The 24,209-nt window shown below is 43.3% G+C and overlaps 1 protein-coding gene across 3 annotated transcripts in view; it reads left to right on the top strand.

Annotated features, from left to right (window-relative positions):
• Positions 1–20,217, top strand: part of LOC134531713 (zinc carboxypeptidase-like) — a 125,906-nt gene extending 105,689 nt beyond the window's left edge. For all 3 annotated transcript variants that reach the window (XM_063367545.1, XM_063367555.1, XM_063367563.1), the window contains 8 exons: positions 1,677–1,813; positions 3,853–3,931; positions 5,753–5,897; positions 8,667–8,827; positions 10,737–10,824; positions 12,764–12,966; positions 16,109–16,193; positions 19,754–20,217. In XM_063367545.1, the coding sequence (XP_063223615.1) occupies positions 1,677–1,813; positions 3,853–3,931; positions 5,753–5,897; positions 8,667–8,827; positions 10,737–10,824; positions 12,764–12,966; positions 16,109–16,193; positions 19,754–19,941 (1,086 nt within the window). In that variant the 3' untranslated portion in view covers positions 19,942–20,217. The remainder of the gene's footprint in view (positions 1–1,676; positions 1,814–3,852; positions 3,932–5,752; positions 5,898–8,666; positions 8,828–10,736; positions 10,825–12,763; positions 12,967–16,108; positions 16,194–19,753) is intronic.
• Positions 20,218–24,209: the final 3,992 nt, after the last annotated feature.

Here is a 24,209-nt window from a genome sequence, read left to right on the forward strand (position 1 = left end):
TGAGGTTTTACACTTCTTTAAACGCGTTATGAACAACATTTATGAGAATGAATGTTTACGATTGCCGCGCATCATGAAAAATAAATTTTCACAGGACGGAAAAAAGGCCACATACAAAAATTATAGTTTTGCTTTTAAATATTATACTTTAGTAATTGATATTTAATACTGGTCCGTATCATTAAAAAAACCTGTATTTATTGTGAATATTGGTAATATAAATTGTGTTTATAAACTTTTTAAAGTCTATGTATATAAGCGAGGTTATATTCCATATATATAATATTCATTATAATTTAGGACCTATTACATTATTATTTAAGTAGTAATTAAATTAATAAATTAGAGTTAACATCCAGCATATTTATTTAGTTTCTTTATTAATTAAAATGTATCTCTATTATCTTACTACCTAAGTTAAATAACTAATTTTAGAAACGTATTAACATTGAATACTGAGTAATTATTTAAAAATTTTAATTTGATTGGGTTGATACTTTACTAACCGTATTAATAATATCACTCCAGTCCTTGTAGTAGTTTATTTGTATTAAATATTTTGCATTCAGAATTAAAGTTAGTATTTATTGGATATGCCAAGGAAGTATAACTTCTAAAGTTCACACGTTTTTTTTCTTCAAAAAGTTTTGAATCCCCACACTGCACCAAATGATTAAATACTGCTGCTGTGTTCTGGACTTTCATGTTGCGAGGCAACGTTTCGGTGGATGTGATGGTGCAGCTGGAGTACTCTGTGTAGCTGGTACAGGCAGTGACATATTTTACTGTCATTCCGATGCATGGTTTATTTTACATGGCTAAATGAGTAAATATTTATTCAAGGGCTACATAACCCAGGCAGAATGGGCTTATACGATTTCTTTGCGATTTGCAGGCAATAAGGGACAGATTAAGTCGAGATGTCAAGGATACCCATCCTGGAATCAGTACCACTCAGTCCCCCCCATATGCAATCAGCTAACCACCAGTTGGAACAAGTAGGATTCCCCACACAAGCCACTGATTGGTACCTACCAAAATCTATAACTCTCAACCTGGAACTCCTCAATGACAAATTACCTATAATCTAGTCGAAGACCTATCGAACCTTTACTAGCTTTCCAGGCTAGTACCGGAGCCGCAACACCGCTCACTGCATCCAATCTTCCTGGAGAAGGGACATCCCTCCAGTTGTTTTCCCAGCAGGAGTATCACTGCCAGTTCAAGTATAACCTCGCTGACCTTTGGCTGTAAGAAATCCCCAATTGGGCCCAATACCAGTTATATAGGCACTAGTAGGCATTCCAGGCCATCAGCTTCTAACTGAGCGATCTTTCATCCACTTGCTGCCTCGTGGAGCACCTCGGAAAACCTCAGATTTATCCTCCTTCTAGTACCTTAGCCCAGAGAGTTTATAGTCGATTAAGGTCCAGTTGTGAGTTTCAAATGGGAGTAGCAGGGCCCATGTGTTGCCATTGCCGTTGCTAGGCCTAGAGTCCCACGTGGAAACCAGACTTTAGAGACCTAATGGCCACGAAGCTCAGTTATCAAACACACTGGAAAAGTTTCAGCTGTTGCTCTCAGATTCAGCCCATACACATTTCCAGTACTCCTTCGGGCAACTGGAGGATGTGCAGGAATTTGAGGTTTGACATCTGTGCGCTGTGCTGCTGCAGCTGTCCTTCTGGACCGGAGTGTCGCACGCCAACTCCTCCGTGGACGTGATGGTGCCGCCACACAGGGACTCGGAGTTCCTGGACCTTATGCGCGAGTTGCAGCTGGAGCACAGCGTGTTCATCAAGAACCTTCAGGAGTGAGTGCAACCTTGAGGCAATCACACAGTATATGAAATACCTTAGACCAATGGTCAGCAACAGGTGGACCGCAGTCCGTTTGCGGACCGCGAAAGGTCAAACTTCGGACCGCCAAATATTGTAATGTATTGTATACCAAGTATAAATTAATACGTAGATAAGGTATATATTATCAGTTGTTTTTTTCTGGACCTCGTTAAAATTTTCCCACAGTATCCGGACCCCACCTAAAACTACTTACCGACCCCTGCCTTAGACCTTAGACTTTGACAGTTCGAATGTATGATATTTACCTCCATATTGTTCCAATAAAGTGCCTCATGAAGTTCTTGTGATTTCGAAAATTTTAAACAGTAATTTTTATTGTTAGGTTGCCAAGAACAAATAAGAGTTCAGCTGCTAGGCTTTATTTATATGGCGTCGGATAGGAAGCATGTTATATGATTTAAGTTAATTGTTACTGAAATACACCGAAAGCTGGGCATAAATTTAGTAGGTAGTGTGGAATGCCAAAAACAAGCTCTTTTTGTTAAAATAATATATTTCTGAAAATGAACAAATTAATGAACAAAATTTATTTCGCATACATCTAGGAGACACTCCAGTATCTGAGAGAAAGACTGATCAAAGCACAGTGACTTTAGAATGTTTAGGTGCACCTCGAGAAGTAGGGTTGGGGGGGGAGTTGCACATATTGAGAGTTATTGATATGTGTTAGCAACCAGCAGTATACAGTTCAATGGATTGGTTGTGGTACATTTACATGTTTGGCTTCGGGTGGTTAGCGCAGTGTTTACAGTTTAGTGAGTAGAGTATTGCGATTTGACGAGCAGCAATGGCATGGCAGACTCTACATTCGCAGAGATGGCCGATACCTGCACAGCATTTAAGTGTGTAGCAAACTTGTCATTGACTTGAATAAGGTTTGCTGTGAAAGCCTAACATAAATCTTGATTAAAGCTTCATTGAGATTTATATTTGACCATTAAGGCTAAAACTAGTTTTCTGAAAGCTGCAAAAGGCTTTAATTTGGATTGTTCTCTGCATTTATATGTTGTTACAAGCTTTATGTGGTCTTGCCTTGGTGCCTTGGCAAGTTTGACACGTGGAGACAGAGTAGCCTGAATCAATCCTGCTGTAAGAGCTTGCTGCATGATTGATAGCTTAATTCAACTTTTTTTTTTTGGTATCTGGGTATGCACACTTATGAGGAGACTAGAGGAATTGCAGTAGAAACAGTATGCATTTACCTAGAGAGCTTTCACAACAGAAGTGTACCGAATAGTGAGACCTTCATACATCTTGAAAGTAACTATGTAAAACTGGGAGTTTCATATCATAATTGGGTTGACTCTGGAACCAGGAAATATCTTAGAATGCCATGAATAGAGAAAGACATCCTTGACCTCGTGGCCGAACGTACATCAACTAGCACTCGCGGCCATGCATGTTAGTAACAGTACCATGTGGGGGACTTAACATGAACAGCTGTTGCACCTTCAAAAAGCGCAGCCATTGTGTTCAGCAGACTTTCCGAACTGAGTACGGTGAAATAGTGATGTGCTACGAGGCTTTACTCGCGAAGTTGTACAACAATGCATAATGGCAGCTTGCGAACTTCAGCATGATGCACTAAAAATGTTCGCAAGAGTGTGTGATAGCATGGTTCGTTTCTGTAATGCATGCACTGAGGTTGGGGAATGTCACTTGGAACATCTGTTGTGAAAGCGAGACATGTTTGACATGGCGAAACCTCGCTTGTACCGAGCAACCGGCAACTCAAATCACAGTGATCCCACAGTGCTTGTAATCATGTGTACTCTCAGCTACTGGAGTGGCATCGAATAGAGTGGTTGTCAAATGGAGTATGACCTCGGACCTAGCTGGGAATTGAACCATTCAACTAGGCTTCTTGGCAACTGGGCTGATATATTTGACACACATGTGATGATATGTGCGTTATTACTGATAAAGTAAAGAAATATGTCACTTGGCTGAAGTTTTGAGCATCGAATGCAAGTGAAGTGGGATGTTGCAGACTAATCGACAGCGAGCAACCGGAAAGTGATGCCCGCGCGTCGCAGTTCAGCTGGGACCGATACCACCGCCTCGAGCAGGTAGAGTCACGACCAGGAAGTCCAATCGACCAGGTAGTGTCACGACCAGGAATTCCAATAGACCAGGTAGTGTCACGACCAGGAAGTCCAATCGACCAGGTAGTTCCTTTACCATATAGCCACTCAACCACTGCTCTTGGACTGCTTCGAAGCAGCTCCTCGGACTGGAGTCGAGAGTAGTGAAATCTAGGTCACTAGAGACACCCTAAGAGTGGAACATTGAAAGGAACAGCAAAGGAATTCACTGGTGGGTGAAACCCCGATAAAACTCACCGGCACTCAACTGCAACATCCACCTCGTTTCCCATTTGGGAGATTTTCTGGTTTGACATCGTGGGGAATCGAACCTATAAGTCGCCTCTGGGTGAGAGGCGAGTGATGTGTCCACTCGGCCAACTTATCATTACAGCTACCAAAGTACGATTGCTGGTTTTTTTTAGAGTGCTTGAGTATAGGTGGAACCAACACATAAATGAGAGCTCTATATATAGGTCCTAAAATGTACCAGTTATTGAAGTACTACTATTTACTTATTGAGAGTTTGGTTCACATGCTGTTTCATGTTTTTTTTTGTAATCAACAAATTACGTGCTGTAATTGTAATAATAATGACAATTAAAGTCATTCTCAAAATTTTCTCTGCTTCAGGCATACTAACAAAATTGATATATTCTGCATGTGAAGTGAGTATTGAATGCATTGCTTGTCAGCAAAATATGTTAGTGTTGGAAAAGAAACACGAGAGAAGATATATCTAAGAAGAAGGGACTTGAAAATGTCATGGGTTCATTGGCCTGTATTTCAAAATCCACAAGCCCCAGATGAGGTGATAGTATGGCGACCGGCATCAAAAGATGCATGTCTTTTCATTGCATTGATTCAGATGCCTGAAAACAAAATCAAGTAATCGCTCAAGAATGAAGCAGCACATTTATGCATTAGTTTGCAGTTTGAGCACTTGTTTATTGATTTGCAGAGTTTTACTAAAGGCTGGTCTCACATGTCATGTTGGTTATTTAGTTTTCTTGTTGTTATTGTTATCATTAATTTAAGGCTTTTCCTGTAAATTACATCACGATAGCTTTCTTGCATTACATTTTATGTTTCATCTACAATATTATTTAAAGATATTAATTAAATATTTTCTAATAGTAGTCAAGAGCATAAGCATAATATAATTTAGGGGGTTGGGGAGGAGGTTAGAACATATTTTCCTACTGCTTGCTTTCAAATTCTTTCCATTTGTTAGTGGGATTTATACATACTTTGTTTTAGGATTTCGGGAAAATATATGACCTGAAAACAATCACTAGAGAACTACCTATCTCAATAAATAATCCCTTAGCTAATAGTGATGATAATAACACGAACTAACCAACTCGGCAAGTAAGACCGAGCCTTAAAAGGCGACGGGACTCCAGATGATAGTAGGTGTAGAACCACTTGTGGATACCGACCCGAAGATCGTGATATGACATGAAGGGTGTAACGGGATAAAAACCCGCATATCGTACCTCATGAGCGTGACTCATTATGGCCGGTGTCGCGCTTTGCAGTTGAACTGGAGCAGTTGCCACTTTCTACTTGCTGATTCCTTCTACATCAATTGTTTACACATGCAGTTTTGAGTAGCTTATTTAGTGAATTTTTTGGGAGACCTTAATTGTGCGCTCTGCCCTCAAAGAAGAGCGGTTGAAAGTATATGATGTTATACCCGCATGGTGCGACACCAGCCTTAGCGATCACGGTCACCGAGGAATCTGGTTCATGCAGCCACCACCTCCAGTCCCGACTAGTGAGTGGCTCATCGTGTACTTCCAGATCCATCTGTGGCTGAGGTCGCTCGCCGCCGACCGGCCCGATGTGGTGACCCTCGAGAACGTCGGCAAGTCCTACGAGGGCCGCGACATCCTGGGCGTGAAGATCTCCTTCCGGAGCGGCAACCCTGGCGTCTTCTTGGAGGGCGGTGGGTGTTACTGTGCTGTTCCTCACCTCCCCCAGCATATGGATCCATGTTGGTCACCCCTGCGAGTCCTGAATGAGGAGCCCTTCATGCTCTACACAGTACTGAGGGGCCATTAGGGTCCAGCATCAGCTCTTTCCTGAGCGACAACCCTGGCATGGCATCTTCTTGAAGGGCGGTGTTACTGTGCTGGCAGCCCGTAGCATGGGGATCCGTGTTGGCACCCCTGCGAGTCTTGAGAGAGGAGCACTTAAGGGCGTGCCTCCCATTTCAGGTCCTGATTTACCATTTATATTAACCACTGATCAAATTTTAGACTTTTTCAATTGTTCAACTTTCACGAAATGAAAAATTTATACAGTGCACATTTTTTTTTTTTTTACATAATTAGCTGCCAAAGTTACATTTTTAACGTTTTTGGGTTGTACAAATAAGGAGAATTTAATTTATTGCAGAACTGAAACTTTTTAGGTTTAACTGCAATGCTACTGGCTACTTCATTATATGGTTTGCATTTCTATCACAAAAACTCATTTCATGTTTCTTGGCTGTCAAAATCGTAACAAATTTGAGAATTTTGAAATGCCAGGTAAAATTAATTAATATTTTCTGGAATAAATTCAAACCATTTCTTGAAGTAGCCAGTGGCACTGCAGTTAAACCTAAAAAGTTTCATTTTTTCAACAAATTAAATTCTCCTTATTTCTACAACCCAAAAACGTTAAAAATGTAACTTTGGCAGCTAATTATGCAAAAAGTATGCGGTGTATATATTTTTCATTTCGTGAAAGTTAAACAATTGAAGAAGTTTACAAGTTTATCTGTTATTACTGTATATATAAAATCATGACCTGAAATGGGAGGCACCCCCTTAATGCTTTACACAGTACTGAGAGGCCCTTAGGGTCCAGCATGAGTGATACTCCCGTTGTATGCACCCTTCCTTCCTAACAGTGCACTTTTGCTATTATTTTCATTTAATCAATTTTAACTGTAAACTGTGAAAAATTGTCTATTCGAAATTATATGAAAATTAAAAATACTGTAATCATACAGGCAAGGCATATTCTTTTATTTTCATCTCTTTATGGAGCGAGCAGATGAAACTCTGGGGTATATTGAATATTCTTGATGGGTGCACTGGTGAGCATACATTTGAAACACTTTTCTAAATTGACTTAATTCTAAACAATCACACACGATCCCATAAATGAACCATCTGTAATGTTGAAACCTACCCATACTCGTCGAAGGTGGGATTTAGCTGGAATAATGAATAGCTACATCAATTTTCACAGAAGTAACATTAGACACGACTTTACAAGAACTGTTCTGCAAAATTCATGCCATTTGCCTATCAAGTTAAAATCCACAAACTTGCACATAATCATGTGTAGTATGCATCACCATTCCAGTTCGGATGATGTTTTTTAAATAAATATATATTAGACTTTTAGTCCTTCCTGGCATACTGTATTATAGTATACTTGATGCAAGGATGAACTCATTCAAATATATGGCCAAGGGTCGCATTAATACATTTTCATAAACTGTCACAAAGTGACTGCTGATACGTTTATTACAACAGTAGTGCCTAATCCTAGAAATAGATTGCAAAATTTAATCATAATGTTTTTTTTCTTTTTAAAATACCTAAATAGGCCAGTTAATGTTGACTTAAAGCAGTATGTCGTGTCTTCGCACTGCTTTTTCGAAGCAAAATCTTTTGTAGAGAAAAAAATTGTTAGTTATTATTGTTTAAATACTAGTAAATATCAAAGATAGCTACCTACTGTCTTTCTTGGCTGCATCGTTGTTTTCTTTAGTGTTTATACGTGAGTGATAGTTTCGAAGACTTTGTAAGTCTTTGTCTGGACACAAAGAAGGTACTCCAAGTTCGTGAGCGGAGGTAGGACAGAAAGCAGAAATTTTGATACTTCTTGATGAAATTTCGCTATTACATTATTGTAAATTTCTCAGTCTCCATGGCAACATATGTTGTTTGGTTGAATTCTGCCTGTGGACTGCTGAAGCGAAGCATGGTTACTTCGCCTAGTCTATAATATAACAGTTTTACTTCCGAAAGTGATGAAATTTTGTACAACTTGAACTTCGAAACAAGGGGAAGATCACTGTCTACGTGATATTTCGAGAGAAAAAGAGTGGTTGTCTGTAAAGTCGGTTTACAGACGATAGTTTAACGTGAAAACGTCATAACAAAACATTGATGAAATGATTGCATACTTTTATGAATAAAATTGAATCATTTTTATTGAATTATCACTATTTTGTATGGATACAAAGAAGGAGTGAAATGAAATCTACAATTTAATTGATAAATTTACTTTTATTTGCATTCATTAATTCAAATATGTTTATTACTTTAACGTACAGATTATTTTAACTATAACTTTTATACATGTTTGCTATTTAACTTCTTCCAATCTGTGTTATTCTGTTAAGGATAGGACGATGATAGGAAAAGTAGGAAACGAATGGGAGTGTTTCAAGTTTAACGTGCCTCGAAAAAGTCAAATCGATGGTTGTTCCAATCGAGTGGAAGAGAGATAGATGCGGCGCAAGCGTACAGTGTGCGTAACGGGACAATGTGCGTAACGGGACTATGAGTCATCCTTTTTCATGTGTGCAGCCGGCGTTTATCGATTTATTAGACGTCAACGTCAAAAAAAAAATATCCTCATCCACGTTTTTCACCCCTATTAAAGCTGGATTTCAATTGTTGTTGTTGTAAATGGCATGGTTGCACTGCAGGAATCCACGCGAGGGAGTGGATCTCGCCGGCGGTGGTGACTTACATCGCTGACCAGCTGCTCAACAGCGAAGACGCCCAGGTGCGAGAGGTCGCCCAGAGCTTCGACTGGCACGTGTTCCCGAGCACCAACCCCGACGGCTACGAGTACACCCACACCACGGTGAGCTGCGGTGCACACTCACTAACCGCTACCTTGTGTTCTTCAGTCACTTTCAAACACCTTACGCATATATTCATTTTTTTGACGAGACAACGTCTAATAAATCGATGAACGCCGGCTGCACGCACGAAAAAGTGTCCCGTTACGCTGTGTACCGTTACGCTCATTGTACGCTTGCTCCGCATCTATCTCTCTTCCACTCGATTGGAACAACCATAGATTTGACTTTTTCGAGGCACATTAAACTTGAAACACTCCCATTCGTTTTCCTACTTTTCCTATCATCGTCCTATACTTAACAGAATAACACAGATTGGAAGAAGTTAAATATCAAACATGTTTAGAAGTTATAGCTAAAATAATCTCTTCGTTAAAGTAATAAACATATTTGAATTAACGAGTGAAAATAAAAGTAAACTTATAAATTAAATTGTAGATTTCATTTCACTCCTTCTTTGTATCCATTCAAAATAGTGATAATTCAATAAAAATGATTCATTTTTATTCATAAAATTATGCAATCATTTCATCAATGTTTTGTTATGACTTTGTCACGTTAAACTATCGTCCGTAAACCGACTTTACAGACAACCAATTTTTTTTTAATCCACTATTATTTTTTAAGATATTAAGATATTATTGGCCTTGAAAATGTGATAAAGCAAAGTGTGTGTAATACTGATGGCTACGTATCCGCAATAGACGCACGCGGTCCGAAAACAACTCAGCCGTACTTTAAAGAGCGCTAATCGCATTTTAAAAGACTTCAGGTGGTTCGAAGGAAGGGTTTCTGTACCCAACTGTTCCCTGGGTGAATATTGATGTCTGCTATGGTGCTAAACTGTTAGGTACCTTCTACTAAAATCAAAGTTTTATCCCGTTTGAATTGTTGTTTCACTTCCACGGTGGTTTTTGACATTGGAGACGGTTTTTGAAACCTTTTACTGTATCACTGCTAGAAATAGGTGCAATTAGACCAAAATACTTAAAAATATTTTGTTAGATATTACTTAGCATTAACCGAAAGTTATTAAACCATGTGTTGTATGAGAAATAAACCTTACATAACATTGTTCACTCAGTAAGAATATATTGTTTGCATAAATAGATATCGAGAACATGTTATATATTTATGGGAATAATCTTTACTGTTTACAATTTATTACCATGTCCATATATAAGCATGGTAAATATCAAAGACATTTATTTCAGTGTTCTTAAGTTTTCTCTATTCCAGTTAAATTTTTGTAGCACATTAAATTTATCTTACTAAAGAATCCCTTTCTGTGTATAAATAAATTTAACACAAATGTTCACATATGTAACTTTGAACAAGTGCCTCATTAAGGCTTGTTCACTTCTGGCAAATCAAGCCAATATTAGCAGTGCAAGGAATGACAGCCAGTATTGGCAGTACAAAGAAGGAGGGTTAGTATTGGTAGTTCAAGAAAGTAAGATCAGTAAAAGCAGTGCAAGAGGGGAAATCAACGTTGACATTGACAGTGCAAAGAAAGAGGACCAGTATTGGCAGTGCAAGGCACAGGGGTCAGTATTGGCAGTACAAGCAAGGTGGTTCATTATTTGCATTGCAAGGAAGGAGCATCGGTAATGATAGTGCAGGAATGAGAGTTATTATTGGCATTGCAAGGAAGGAAGGTCAGTATTCGTACTGCAAGTAAGCAGGGTTAGTATTGGCAGTGAAAAGGAGAGAAAGTACTGCCAGTCCAAAGAAGGAGGGTCGGTATTAGCAGTCCATCGAACGGTGGTCAGTATTAGCAGTGCAAGAAAGGAGGGTCAGTATTGGCATTACAAAGAAGGAAAGTCAGTGCAAGAAAGGAGCATAAGTATTGGCACTGCAAGGAAGGAGAGTCGGTTTTGGGCTTGCAAGGAAGGGGGATACATGTTGCAGAACCGCATGTGGCGTAAGACGAGGAGTAGAGGCCGCCTGCTGTGCCACGGTGCTGACCCCAACAGGAACTGGGGGTTCCATTGGCGAGGTGAGTTCCACATGGTCGACGCGCCCACCATTTTCTGATCATGACTATACCGATCCTCGACCTCTGCGCGTGACTCTGTCATTCCATCACGATTTCTTGATGAAGCTGTCAAAACATGTAAACGTCGCTGCATATGCAAAAGCTTGCGTGCTAAGTTTTGGGCAATTTTCACTAACAACCTTCTGGGATTTTTTTGCCCCAGATCAGAACACATTAATAATATCAAAGTTCTTGGAAACCTAGCAGTGTTTTCATGAGGTTTTGCTTCTGCAGCAACGAAGATGCAAGCAGTGGCGTTTCTGACTGCAAGGGTATTCTAACAGACACGCCCTTTAGTTTAAATTAATAAAGCGGTAATCAGACGCAGTAAGTATATGAATGTGCCACTTACTGCCTTGAAATTTGGACCCACAACCTGCTATAAGTTGTTATAACCTAACCAACATGTCAACAATGGGTACGTCATAAGTGTTTCCTCAACATTTATTCTAACAATTAAGCAGTCAAATGGCATGGCCACAAATCTGGCAGCGTGGCTTGCGCGTGCAGGGTCTCCCATCACTAGCGTGTGGTGCCACTGCTGTGTAGTGGTCAAAGCACTCGCCTCTCGATACGGTGATTCAGGGACGGATCCCGGGTGGGATTCAACTCTGCCTGTTCTGTCCATCAATCTTGCTGTAATCACGTTGTTGTATTCTATTTTTTTGTTTACAGGCTTCAGTGCTTAGTATCCGGGGGTAAATAGCTAGCTTTTACACTCTGGAGACTTCAGTTAATGTTGACAGTTACACTAGGCCACGAATGTTGACGTCACCTAGTTGATTTTTCAACTATAAAATGGAATAGTACACCTGCACTGCAAACTATGGTTAATATTGTTAAAATTCACGATTATTCGTGTTAATATTTTTACAGTTTCGAACAAATATTTGATGTATTTTTACTAGCATGTACCTATTACCTTTGATTGTTTCTTATAAAAATCTATATTTTTAGTCCGAACTCTATGAAATTCATATACTTGAACTCCGAAAATCTTTCCAGATGAGATTTTGAGGATACTACCCCTTAAAGCAGAATTTTGATACTTCTTGATGAAATTTCGCTATTACATTGTTGATGCTTTCTTAGTCTCCATGCTACATATGTTTTTTTGTTGAATTCTGCCTGTGGACTGCTGAGGCGAAGCATGGTTACTTCACATAGTCTATAATATAACGAAGAGTTTCCATTTGTTTGTATATTTGTTTGTTTTCTATACAAATCTACAGTTTTACTTCCGAAAGTGATGCAATTTTGTACAACTTGAACTTCGAAACAAGAGGAAGGTCACTGTCTATGTGATATTTCGAAAAAAAAAAAAAAAAAACCTCATCCACGTTTCTCACCCCTATTAAAGCTGGATTTCAATTGTTCTTGTTGAAAATTTCATTATTGCATTGTCGGTTCGTTCTTCATCTCCTGGCAATGGCTATCGCATTGTTGATGCTTTCTTCGCCTCTTGGCAGCGGCTGTTTCATTGTTGATGCTTTCCTTATTTCCTGGCAATTGCGGTTGCATGGCTGACGCTTTATTCATCTCCTGGTAACTGATATTATTACATTGCTAGTACTTTATGTTGCATTGGCGTTCTCACGAGGAGGGCCATGTATAGTGAGCAGTGCGAGAGATATTTGCTTTAAGACTGCCGTAGCGAAGCACAGTTATATTATCATCTAATGTATATGTATATAATCATTCTTTACACATTTTATGGTTTTAGAAATTTTAACAGTGGTTCTAGCCAAAATAGAGACCTACATACTATTATTTTCTTTCTAAAATAGTTTCAAGTTAATTTTGATATTACTGATTGTTTATAAAGGAATGTAGTAATTATGGCGAAACTAGAGACACATCAGAATGGGGGTGGGGGTATTGACTGGTGCTGCCCTCGCAGACGGCGGCGCCAGCGGGAACCCCTGCCTCGACACGTTCGCCGGCACGGAGGCCTTCTCGGAGCCGGAGACCCGGCAGCTGGCCAGCTACATCTCCTCCGTCTCCTCGCAGCTGAAGGTGTACCTGTCCGTGCACAGCTACAGCCAGCTGCTGCTCACGCCCTTCGGCGTGAGCGGCGTGCGGCCGGCCAACCACCAGGCGCTGGTGAGCGAGACTCCTCCCCTTGCAGTGTGGCCGGCCAACCACCAGGCGCTGGTGAGCGAGACTCCTCCCCTTACAGTGTGGCCGGCCAACCACCAGGCGCTGGTGAGCGAGACTCCTCCCCTTACAGTGCGGCCGGCCAACCACCAGGCGCTGGTGAGCGAGACTCCTCCCCTTTCAGTGCGGCCGACGAACCGCCAGGCGCTGGTGAGCGAGACTCCTCCCCTTACAGTGCGGCCGGCCAACCACCAGGCGCTGGTGAGCAAGACTCCTCCCCTTGAAGTGCGGCCGGCCAACCACCAGGCGCTGGTGAGCGAGACTCCTCCCCTTACAGTGCGGCCGGCCAACCACCAGGCGCTGGTGAGCGAGACTCCTCCCCTTGAAGTGCGGCCGGCCAACCACCTAGCGCTGTTGAGCGAGACTCCTCCCCTTGAAGTGCGGCCGGCCAACCACCAGGCGCTGGTGAGCGAGACTCCTCCCCTTTCAGTATAGCCGGCCAACCACCAGGCGCTGGTGAGCGAGACTCCTCCCCTTACAGTGCGGCCGGCCAACCACCAGGCGCTGGTGAGCGAGACTCCTCCCCTTTCAGTATAGCCGGCCAACCACCAGGCGCTGGTGAGCGAGACTCCTCCCCTTGCAGTGCGGCCGGCCAACCACCAGGCACTGGTGAGCGAGACTCCTCCCCTTTCAGTATAGCCGGCCAACCACCAGGCGCTGGTGAGCGAGACTCCTCCCCTTGCAGTGTGGCCGGCCAACCACCAGGCGCTGGTGAGCGAGACTCCTCCCCTTGCAGCCCAGTCCAGTCAGTTGGGAAGTCAGAAGTGCTCTTTTTGAATATGCACTTTGCCACCTCGTAACTTTGCCGCATTAATGTCACAGAAAAAAAGGTTAAGTACATAAATTAGAGCAAATTTTCTCTAGTTTAATTTAGGCTTTCTGTAAATCGTGTAGCAGACCATAGACAAAAGATGTCAAAGAGACCATGAATGTAAGAAGTAAAGGAGTTGGTGTATGGAATCTTTGCCATGTTAATACTTGAAGTCAAGGTGAAATTCTGTCAGGACATTAAATTTTTAATTAATTTAATTGGTATCAAAACCGGTTGACATACGTTAAATAAATTGGAAAGGAAATAGTGTCAAAAACCATTTTTGGGCGCCATTTTTTTTTCAAAATGGCGACGTGAGCGACAAAGTTACGAGGTGAAAAAAAAGTGAAAATTCGAAAAAAGTATGTCGAAATTTATAAGCATAACAATTTTTAATACTCCCGGAAAACTGTCCCGGTAAACTTATTTTTGATCATCAAATGACTGGACTGTTATCACACTGCAGACGCCGTTGGCCAAACCCTCAGAGCCAGGTTCACACGAGGGCGCATCGCGCCGAGTGGCCGGAACAGGCAGGTTTACCTGCGCTCTCTGCGTGCCGATCATTCCAGCAATCGTTAGAGACCGGAAAAATTCGCTGATTCAATCGGCGATAGGCTAGAGTTCAAATACATATACCTCTTGGATGATTTTGCTACTGGATTACTGTTCATCTGGACGAATATCAACCAATTATGAAACCTCAACCAAAGAAGGATCGAATCACAGACAAACCAGCCGAGACGACTTACAATTCAGCAGCCAATGAACTTGCGTTATTTGCCCGAGTGTACAGGGGTATCTGCAGTCTATCCTGAATGCCATCGAAACCGCGAATTTTTCCGGTCCCTAGCAATCGTTATTGTGCTCGTTGTTGGTATTAGTTTCCCCGTGGGGAAACATCGTCATTTATAATTTTGTGAGCATTGGACATCAATATTGCGTGCTGAAATTACTTTCTTAGATTTTAATAATAGTTTACAATTTTGACATTAACTTTTAAATTAATTTAATTGTTACCAAAACCGTTTGCAATACGTTGAAACCTTTTTACGAAAAAAATATATATGACTTTTTTTTTAATAATTTACACAATTTTAAATACTTTTGGCCTTTTTTTTTTTTTTTTTTTTTACAAAAAATATGGGTTGTTTCTTGTTTGTATTTTACACTTAAAACTGTAGAAATCTGAGCAAAATCCGCGTTGTCGGCTCTTTCGAAGTGAGTTCAGGATGTCAGAGTGACTAGTGCGGCTTTAGCATTGGCTAATCAGATTTCTGGTGATCTGCTTACATGCGAATCGGGCATAAATAGTTTTTCTGGTTCAAGTTCAGATTACTCTGTAATACCACTTTCTATACAGCAACCAAAAAATATAAATATTTTTTAAAATTTAATAAATATAACATTAAAACATCGGTAGTGTGATTATTGCTAGTTATATTTTCTCTACTGTGTTGGGTTTATCTGTTCACACTCGAGTGATGATAAACTGTTCATACCTGTCGCATGCATTAGACAAGATCTACATATTTCACTGATGCACGCGATATTCACATGACGTATGGCTGTATGGCTGTATGGCTAGACGCTTGCCTATTGGCTCGAGGTCTAGCAAGTGCCAGATGGTGCATTACACTCATTGGCGGACTCATCTTCCAATTGGGGGGAGGGGGAACTACAATGTGGGGTTTTAGGTGATATGGAAAACCTCCCAGATAACTGTATAGAGTCCAAAATTTTGAGAAATAAAAATAGGAGCATCTATTTCAACGCATTTACAACGTCTTGAATTTTTTAAAATCAAAACTAAGGTTTTTACCTGATTTTAGAGTTTTAAAGTTTAAAAATATAGCTTACACACGAAGACTAGTACTAAAATAAAATTTAAAATAATACATTTTTACAAAAAAAAATTAACTGACTTCAAATGGCAGGTACAGTCTTTAGTATATAATTTTCTGGTATATCCCTCCAGTTTTTCTTTTTAATTCGAGAGTTTGCCTATGAGGGCAGGGTAGGGTAGTAGTCAAATATAGTGTCATATTGTTGGTTCTCTATTCATAATATATAAAGTGCTCTTTTCTTAACAAATAACATATTTTTTTAAAGGCGGATGTATAGAAGGGGAAGGATTGTTTTAAACATTTTTTCTGTCAACTAATTTGGATCTCAGGAATTCGTTTCAATGAAATGAAGGTAGAGAAATTCTACGTGACTTGATGAATGTTCGTTGTGAGTCTGTGGAAGAGAAATAATGCGCTGCCTCTTTTACAGCTGGACATCGGCAACAAAACAGCGGAGTCTCTGGCCAGGCGACATGGAACCCGCTACACGGTTGGCAACATTGTTGATGTTCTATGTAAGTAATTTAAACGCCAATTATTAGTTATTACTGTAGAACTCGGATAGTTTCATCTGCAGTTCAAACAATCATCCATAGGTAGAGACCGGAAAAATTCGCGAGTTCATTTCGCGATAGGCTAAAATACAAATAGTTATACCTCAGTGCTGACTCTGCTATTGCCTCACAACTCACCTGGATACTCTGGGCCAATGAGAAACACCCAACCAAAGGCTTTATCGAATCACAGGCTGCTACGTTGGGACGTCTCACAAGACAGCAGCCAATGAGTGGGTGACATTTGACCGAGTGTACGTAGAACTATGGAGTTCATCCTACAGGTCATTGAACCCGGGATTTTATCCGGTCCCTATAACATAGGCAACTCTGGGTGATTTTCATTCGCTTAAGTGCGATTTGAACTTGAACTCTCTAGGAACTACCACTCACCGTGGACTTCAATAAGAATAAACTCCAGTTCAAAATGGGTGACTACATAACTTTCACTACAAGAACCGGTTCCACCTACAGATAAAAGTTTTTTTTTTACATGGGCCCACCTTTGCTACCATAAGTCTATAATTAAGATAGGGAAGTTGGCAATGGCAACATTCCTGCCATGACTGGCCAATCTCCATACAAGTCACACGATTGCATGCAAACATTCCTGCATGACATACACTCAGCGTAATTTTGGGCGTATAGGCTCAGGCCTGATACGCACCTAAGTCCTTGTCTAGCCTGTACCCCTCTAAACAATTAATCTTTAAGTTAGATTAGATAAATTAAAATTCCAAAAAAAAAATAACTGGTTGAATTTCTTTTGATTTTTTTATTTGTTTTATGTCATTTAATCGGGTAGTGTTCATATATGAATATATAATAGGTAGAGACCAAAAAAATTCGCGGGTTCAACGACCTCCAGGATGGACTCCACTATACTCTACACACTCGGGCAAATGTCAACTGCTCATTGGCTGTTGACTTGTGAGTCGTCTCGACTGGGCGGCCTGTGATTCGACACTTCTATGAGTGAGGGTCTCTAATTGGCACTCATTACTACAGATTAACAGTGAACCAACGGCAGAAGCAGCACTCAGGTATAATTATTTGAAGTGTAGCATTTCACGAAATGAATCCGCGAATTTTTAAGGTCTCTAATAATAGGGGAAACTAATGTCAAAATGTTAAATTTAGCTTGTTAGCCTCAGTTGTTATTCTCAGGAAGTAACTAACTATTCTGCACTGCATCTCTAAAGTAAAGCACATTATATCGATAAAATTGAAGTAATTTTTTTTCATCTAGCTGAAACTATGTTAATTAGTGAACCCTGCCCTAGTGACAGGTGTGACCTTGAGGGGAAGCCTAAGATTCACACCCGACCATTCCAAGGCAGATTTCGTGAATTTTCTTTTTTTTTCTCCTCCCTGTTTACATCAAATCAACATGTCGAGCATATGCGCTGTATTGTTTAATCAGAAGTTAAAAGTTTTATGTTGATTGGTTAAAACATTGATAATTCTGGAGAGCCTCTTTTTAACTCCAAAATGTTAGTAATTTACCGGTAGTTTACCAATGTAACGAGTAGTTATGTTAGGTGTACTATATATTTAAAATGTTTGATACTGTGAGAATTGTCGGTTAGGTTAGCTAAATTAAAAATTCTTCTAAATATTGTCAATGATTGGTTGGGTTAAGGTAGCTACATTTAAAATACTTTAAAAGAGTGACTGGCGGGTTATGTTTGGTTAGCAATATTGAAAATACTTTAAAATAATGTAAATGGTAGGTTAGTAACTACAAATCGGTTAAATACAGAATAAACATATGTATAAAATAATTATTTCATTTAGTAAAATAATTGAGGTAAATTTTAGTTATTTATAAAAATCGATAAATATGTTGTTTGTATACTCTAATTTAATAATTTAATAACTTATTTAATAATAATGTAATAATTTATAATGAATATAATTATACATACGTGAACATAACCTTACTGTTTACATAGACTTGAAAAATTTATAAACACAATACTCATCATTAATATTCATAATAAATAAACTTTTTTAATGATATGTGCCAGTATTCAATATCAATAATTAAAGTATAAGATTTAAAAGCACATTATATAATTATTATTAGTAGGTAGCTTTTATTTTCATATTGTGAAAATTTCGTAGCATGGTGCGCGCGCATCGAAAAAATTCACTCTTATAAAATTATTATAACGTGCCTAAAGAAGCGTAACTTGAAAAAAGTGAAACTTGTCGTCCTGGCTCCGTCCCCGGGGCGGAGCGAGTGACGGAGCGAGTAGGAGAGCGAGTTTTGGTGAGACAACGCCTCGGTGCTTGACTCTGTCCCTGGGGCGGAGCGAGTGGCGGAGCGAGTGACGGAGCGAGTAGGGGAGCGAGTGGCGGCGGAACGAAACCCCTGTGTTTGGCTCCGTCCCCGGGGCAGAGCGAGTGGCGGAGCGAGTGGCAGAGCGAGTAGGGGAGCGAGTGGCGGTGGGACGACGCCCCTGTGCTTGGCTCCGTCCCCGGGGCAGAGCGAGTGGCGGAGCGAGTAGGGGAGCGAGTGGCGGAGCGAGTGGCGGAGCGAGTAGGGGAGCGAGTGGCGGAGCGAGTAGGGGAGCGAGTGGCGGAGCGAGTGGCGGAGCGAGTGGCAGAGCGAGTATGGGAGCGAGTGGCGGTGGGACGACGCCCCTGTGCTTGGCTCCGTCCCCGGGGCAGAGCGAGTGGCGGAGCGAGTGGCGAAGCGAGTAGGGGAGCGAGTGGCGGAGCGAGTGGCGGAGCGAGTGGCAGAGCGAGTAGGGGAGCGAGTGACGGTGGGACGACGCCCCTGTGCTTGGCTCCGTCCCCGGGGCAGAGCGAGTGGCGGATCGAGTAGGGGAGCGAGTGGCGGAGCGAGTGGCGGAGCGAGTAGGGGAGCGAGTGGCGGAGCGAGTAGGGGAGCGAGTGGCGGAGCGAGTAGGGGAGCGAGTGGCGGAGCGAGTAGGGGAGCGAGTGGCGGAGCGAGTGGCGGAGCGAGGGGCAGAGCGAGTATGGGAGCGAGTGGCGGTGGGACGACGCCCCTGTGCTTGGCTCCGTCCCCGGGGCAGAGCGAGTGGCGGAGCGAGTGGCGGAGCGAGTGACGGAGCCAGTAGTGGAGTGAGTGGTGGAGCGAGTGGTGGAGCGAGTAGGGGAGCGACGAGTAGGGGAGCGAGTGGCGGAGCGAGTGGCGGAGCGAGTGGCAGTGCGAGTGGTGGAGCGAGTGGCGGAGCCAGTGGCGGAATGAGTGGCGGAGCGAGTGGTGGAGCGAGTGACGGAGCGAGTAGGGGAGCGAGTGACGGAGCGAGTAGGGGAGTGAGTAGCGGTGGAACGACGCCCCTGTGCTTGGATCCGTCTCCGGGGCGGAGCGAGTGGCAGAGCGAGTGGCGGAGCGAGTGGCAGAGTGAGTGGCAGAGCGAGTGGCGGAGCGAGTGGCAGAGCGAGTGGCAGAGCGAGTAGGGGAGCGAGTGGCGGTGGGACGACGCCCCTGCGCTTGGCTCCGTCCCTGGGGCAGAGCGAGTGGCGGAGCGAGTGTCGCTTGTTGGCAGACGTGGCGAGCGGCAGCAGCGTGGACTGGGCGGTGGGCGAGCTGGGAGTGCCGGTGGCCCTGGTGTACGAGCTGCGCGACACGGGCCGCTACGGCTTCCTGCTGCCCGCCGACCAGATCACGGCGAGCGGCGAGGAGACCCTGGACTCGCTCCTCACCCTGGTCGCCGAGGCGCGGCGCCTCTTCTAGGCCTCGCCCTGGAACAAATCCGGCTGCCTTCATCCTCTTCCCTTCCCACTACAAGTCATCGCCTTTCACTTCAAAGGAAGATGGGTTGTCTGTAAACTCGGTTTACGGACGATAATTTTACGTGATAACTTCATAAGGAAAACATCGATGAAAAATTGCATACTTTTTTTAATTTTCAAATATTATTTACAGTTTTTTGCAAATTTAAATTTGAATAATTTTGTTTAAATATAATCACGAACAATTAGTTATAGAAATAAACTGAAATCAAATCAATGTCAATAAATTTTTTTAAATTGCTGCTTTTAGAAAGCCCGCCTTGACCTGTTTGATATTATCGAAGATTTTCTCGCACGGTGGTCGGCCGGTTCTTGCACGCTCGGCTCAGGTGGAACGTGACAATGAGTCATCCTTTTTCGTGCGTTAAGCCGGCGTTCATCGATTTATAAGACGTTATCACGTCCAAAAATTTAAAAACGACCGCCTCGTGGGGAGGTTTCACTCGGCCCACAAGACCTTGGTACCTGAGATTCGTCGCCGCTTCAACACTTCTGGTACCAAACCAGGTACTGAAACCAGGAACCAGTACTACGCGCCAGACACCGCAGTTGCAATGCGGGGATACGACGATGGATCGTTAGAATATATTTCAGTGTGCCACGCTGCTTAAATTTTTCAGCTTAAATTAACACATATTACAAATTATCGAGTGTCTTGCAAACCATTGATGGAAGATTTACTTTCCGATACGGAATAATTACGAAAATTTATCTGCGACTTCCTACACAAATTTCTTGGCTGTTCTTCTTGTGTATGCGTAATCGAACAGTCGGATTAAATTTAATTCTTGTATTTGAAAGGAAATGCATAAGGAGTATTAAACAAGCAATACAAATCAGATCTCTCTAAAAAAGGAAGAAAAAAAAATGATGACGGAAAAGCTATACCCTGGAAACTCGAATAAGTCAGATTAAAGGAACTGATTTGTTTGGTATATAATATAAACTGTATTATATTATATAATATATATAATCTTGTGTTTGTCTATTATAATTTGTGTACTATAATTAAAATACACTACTCTTGCAAACCTTGAAAAAGGATTATATCCAGAGTAGTTTTAAGTAATATATATAATCCATAAATAAATTTCTTTATAAGCTATCAGATAATCTCTGTCTTCGTGAATGTACGAACATCCAGTTAATTTAGCGTACCCTGAATTTACTTTCCTTGAGCGTGAACTCACCACAGTCACATTGTAATGCTGACGAAACCTTCAGAAACATGTTTAGTCTGCAGTCAAGACTCTCTTCCTAAAGGGGCGTGCCAATAAAAGGAAAGAATTTGAAAGCAAACCGCAGGCGACGAGTGTCTATATCCCCTCCCCTCCTTTTACCAAATGAAATTCTGTGTACGTTACTGTCTTTCTTCCACGAACATGCTCACGCTGCTGTCGACAACAGAGCACAGAACTAGAAAGTTGGAACCCGACTTAGTTCATACGACGATAACTTTATTTGAGCGATATTAACCGTTAAAAAAAATATCCAATAGATCTCTATCAGTGTAAAACTTTATGCTACTTCTGTTATTGGCTCACAGTCTACATTGAGGATACATGGGACAATTAAAGTCCGTCAACCATACATGTACGGATCACAGTTCATCTAAATGGGAAGTCTTGTATAATAGATCACATAACGCACACAATGTTCACAAGGCTTGACAAGAAAAAAAAAATGTTTCCCCTGTGACACGCTTGGGAGTTTTGAAGCACTGTGCTTTCATTTTTAATTAATCTCCTGTTGAAAGAAATGAAAGTGCTTAGTGATTTTTTTGGTTAATTTTTCACATACCATGCGTACCGCAGGCTTGAGTGTGATAGACTTCACATCACAATCTTGCGTCAGCAAGATTTACGACGCTAGAAGTAATAATGCGGTTTACGTGGCAATGTCCGGGGCAATGTCTTACGTAATTCGGTCCAGCTGTGGTGTGTTTGTGCGAAGGAAGGAGAGGTCGATACTTCCCCGTCACATCCACACTCGACCTTGTCACATCCACACTCGACCTTGTCACATCCACACTCGACCTTGTCACATCCACACTCGACCTTGTCACATCCGCACTCGACCTTGTCACATCCGCACTCGACCTTGTCGCATCCACACTCGACCTTGTCACATCCACACTCGACCTTTTCGCATACCTACCCACTTGGCCTTGTCAACTAGGAAATAATAAAAAAATTACCAGCATGTAAATTAAAGGGAAGGTCAATACAAATTACAATTCATTATTTTGTATTAGAATAACTTTCAAATGTTTTATTGCCACCTATAATTACGCGATCCCACCAGAATTTAAATCGTATGCATTCATAAAACTGACCCGAAAATATATGTTAGGAAAGATTATCAAAATGCCTTAAGATAAATTAGTATAACCATCGTCGAAATTAATTTAAGTTCCAGGTTGGCTTAATTTTGTTTGAAAGATATAACCTTTAAAATTTCACGGGGGAGGGCCTCCATAAAAGTAAACAACAGTTGTTGCACCTTCTATGTTTGCCTTTCAGCGCGGCGCGGGTTCGATCCGCGCCTATTTATTTAACTTAATCTCATCGAATTATTGAACATACTTTACATACCTAATTGCTAGAGACCTGCAAAATTCGCGTTTTCTATGGCCTTCAGGATAGACTGCACATATCCCTGTACAGTCGGGCAAATAACGCAAGTTCATTGGCTGCCGACATGTAAGTCGTCTCAGCTGGTTTGTCTGTGATTCGATCCTTCTTTGGTTGGAGGTTTATAACTGGTTGAATTTCGTCCAGATGAACAGTAAGCCAATAGCAAAATTATATAAGAGTTATATGTGTTTGAATTCTAGCCTATCACCGAATAAATTCGCGAATTCTGCAGGTCTCTACTAACTGCTAGTTTCGTAAGCAAAGGCAGCGGGCGGCAATCCGCGGGCCGGCGCTCTGACCACGCTCTGCTCCGACAGCAACGAGCCAGAGCCGAGCCCTGCTCGGGCGTGCTGGCCTGAGACTGGCTCGTCCCGCCTCTGGCCTGGCGCTCTGACCACGCTCTGCTCAGACAGCAACGAGCCAGAGCCGAGCCCTGCTCGGGCGTGCAGGCCTGAGCCTGGCTCGTCCCGCCTCTGGCCTGGCGCTCTGACCACGCTCTGCTCCGACAGCAACGAGCCAGAGCCGAGCCCTGCTCGGGCGTGCTGGCCTGAGCCTGGCTCGTCCCGCCTCTGGCCCGGCGCTCTGACCACGCTCTGCTCCGACAGCAACGAGCCAGAGCCGAGCCCTGCTCGGGCGTGCTGGCCTGAGCCTGGCTCGTCCCGCCTCTGGCCCGGCGCTCTGACCACGCTCTGCTCCGACAGCAACGAGCCAGAGCCGAGCCCTGCTCGGGCGTGCTGGCCTGAGCCTGGCTCGTCCCGCCTCTGGCCTGGCGCTCTGACCACGCTCTGCTCAGACAGCAACGAGCCAGAGCCGAGCCCTGCTCGGGCGTGCAGGCCTGAGCCTGGCTCGTCCCGCCTCTGGCCCGGCGCTCTGACCACGTCCTTCTCCGACAGCAACGAGCCAGAGCCGAGCCCTGCTCGTGCGTGGTGGCGGTGCGAGCCTGGCTTGTCCCGCCTCTGGCCCGGCGCTCTGACCACGCTCTGCTCCGACAGCAACGAGCCAGAGCCGAGCCCTGCTCGTCCGTGGTGGCGGCGCGAGCCTGGCTCGTCCCGCCTCTGGCCCGGCGCTCTGACCACGCTCTGCTCCGACAGCAACGAGCCAGAGCCGAGCCCTGCTCGTGCGTGGTGGCGGTGCGAGCCTGGCTTGTCCCGCCTCTGGCCCGGCGCTCTGACCACGCTCTGCTCCGACAGCAACGAGCCAGAGCCGAGCCCTGCTCGTCCGTGGTGGCGGCGCGAGTCTGGCTCGTCCCGCCTCTGGCCCGGCGCTCTGACCACGCTCTGCTCCGACAGCAACGAGCCAGAGCCGAGCCCTGCTCGTCCGTGGTGGCGGCGCGAGCCTGGCTCGTCCCACCTCTGGCCCGGCGCTCTGACCACGCTCTGCTCCGACAGCAACGAGCCAGAGCCGAGCCCTGCTCGTCCGTGGTGGCGGCGCAAGCCTGGCTCGTCCCGCCTCTGGCCCGGCATCCTGACCATGCTCTGCTCCGACAGCAACGAGCCAGAGCCGAGCCCTGCTCGTCCGTGGTTGCGGCGCGAGCCTGGCTCGTCCCGCCTCTGGCCCGGCGCTCTGACCACGC

The sequence above is a fragment of the Bacillus rossius genome, chromosome 1 (assembly GCF_032445375.1).
Source record: "Bacillus rossius redtenbacheri isolate Brsri chromosome 1, Brsri_v3, whole genome shotgun sequence".
NCBI classification, from domain to species: domain Eukaryota; kingdom Metazoa; phylum Arthropoda; class Insecta; order Phasmatodea; family Bacillidae; genus Bacillus; species Bacillus rossius.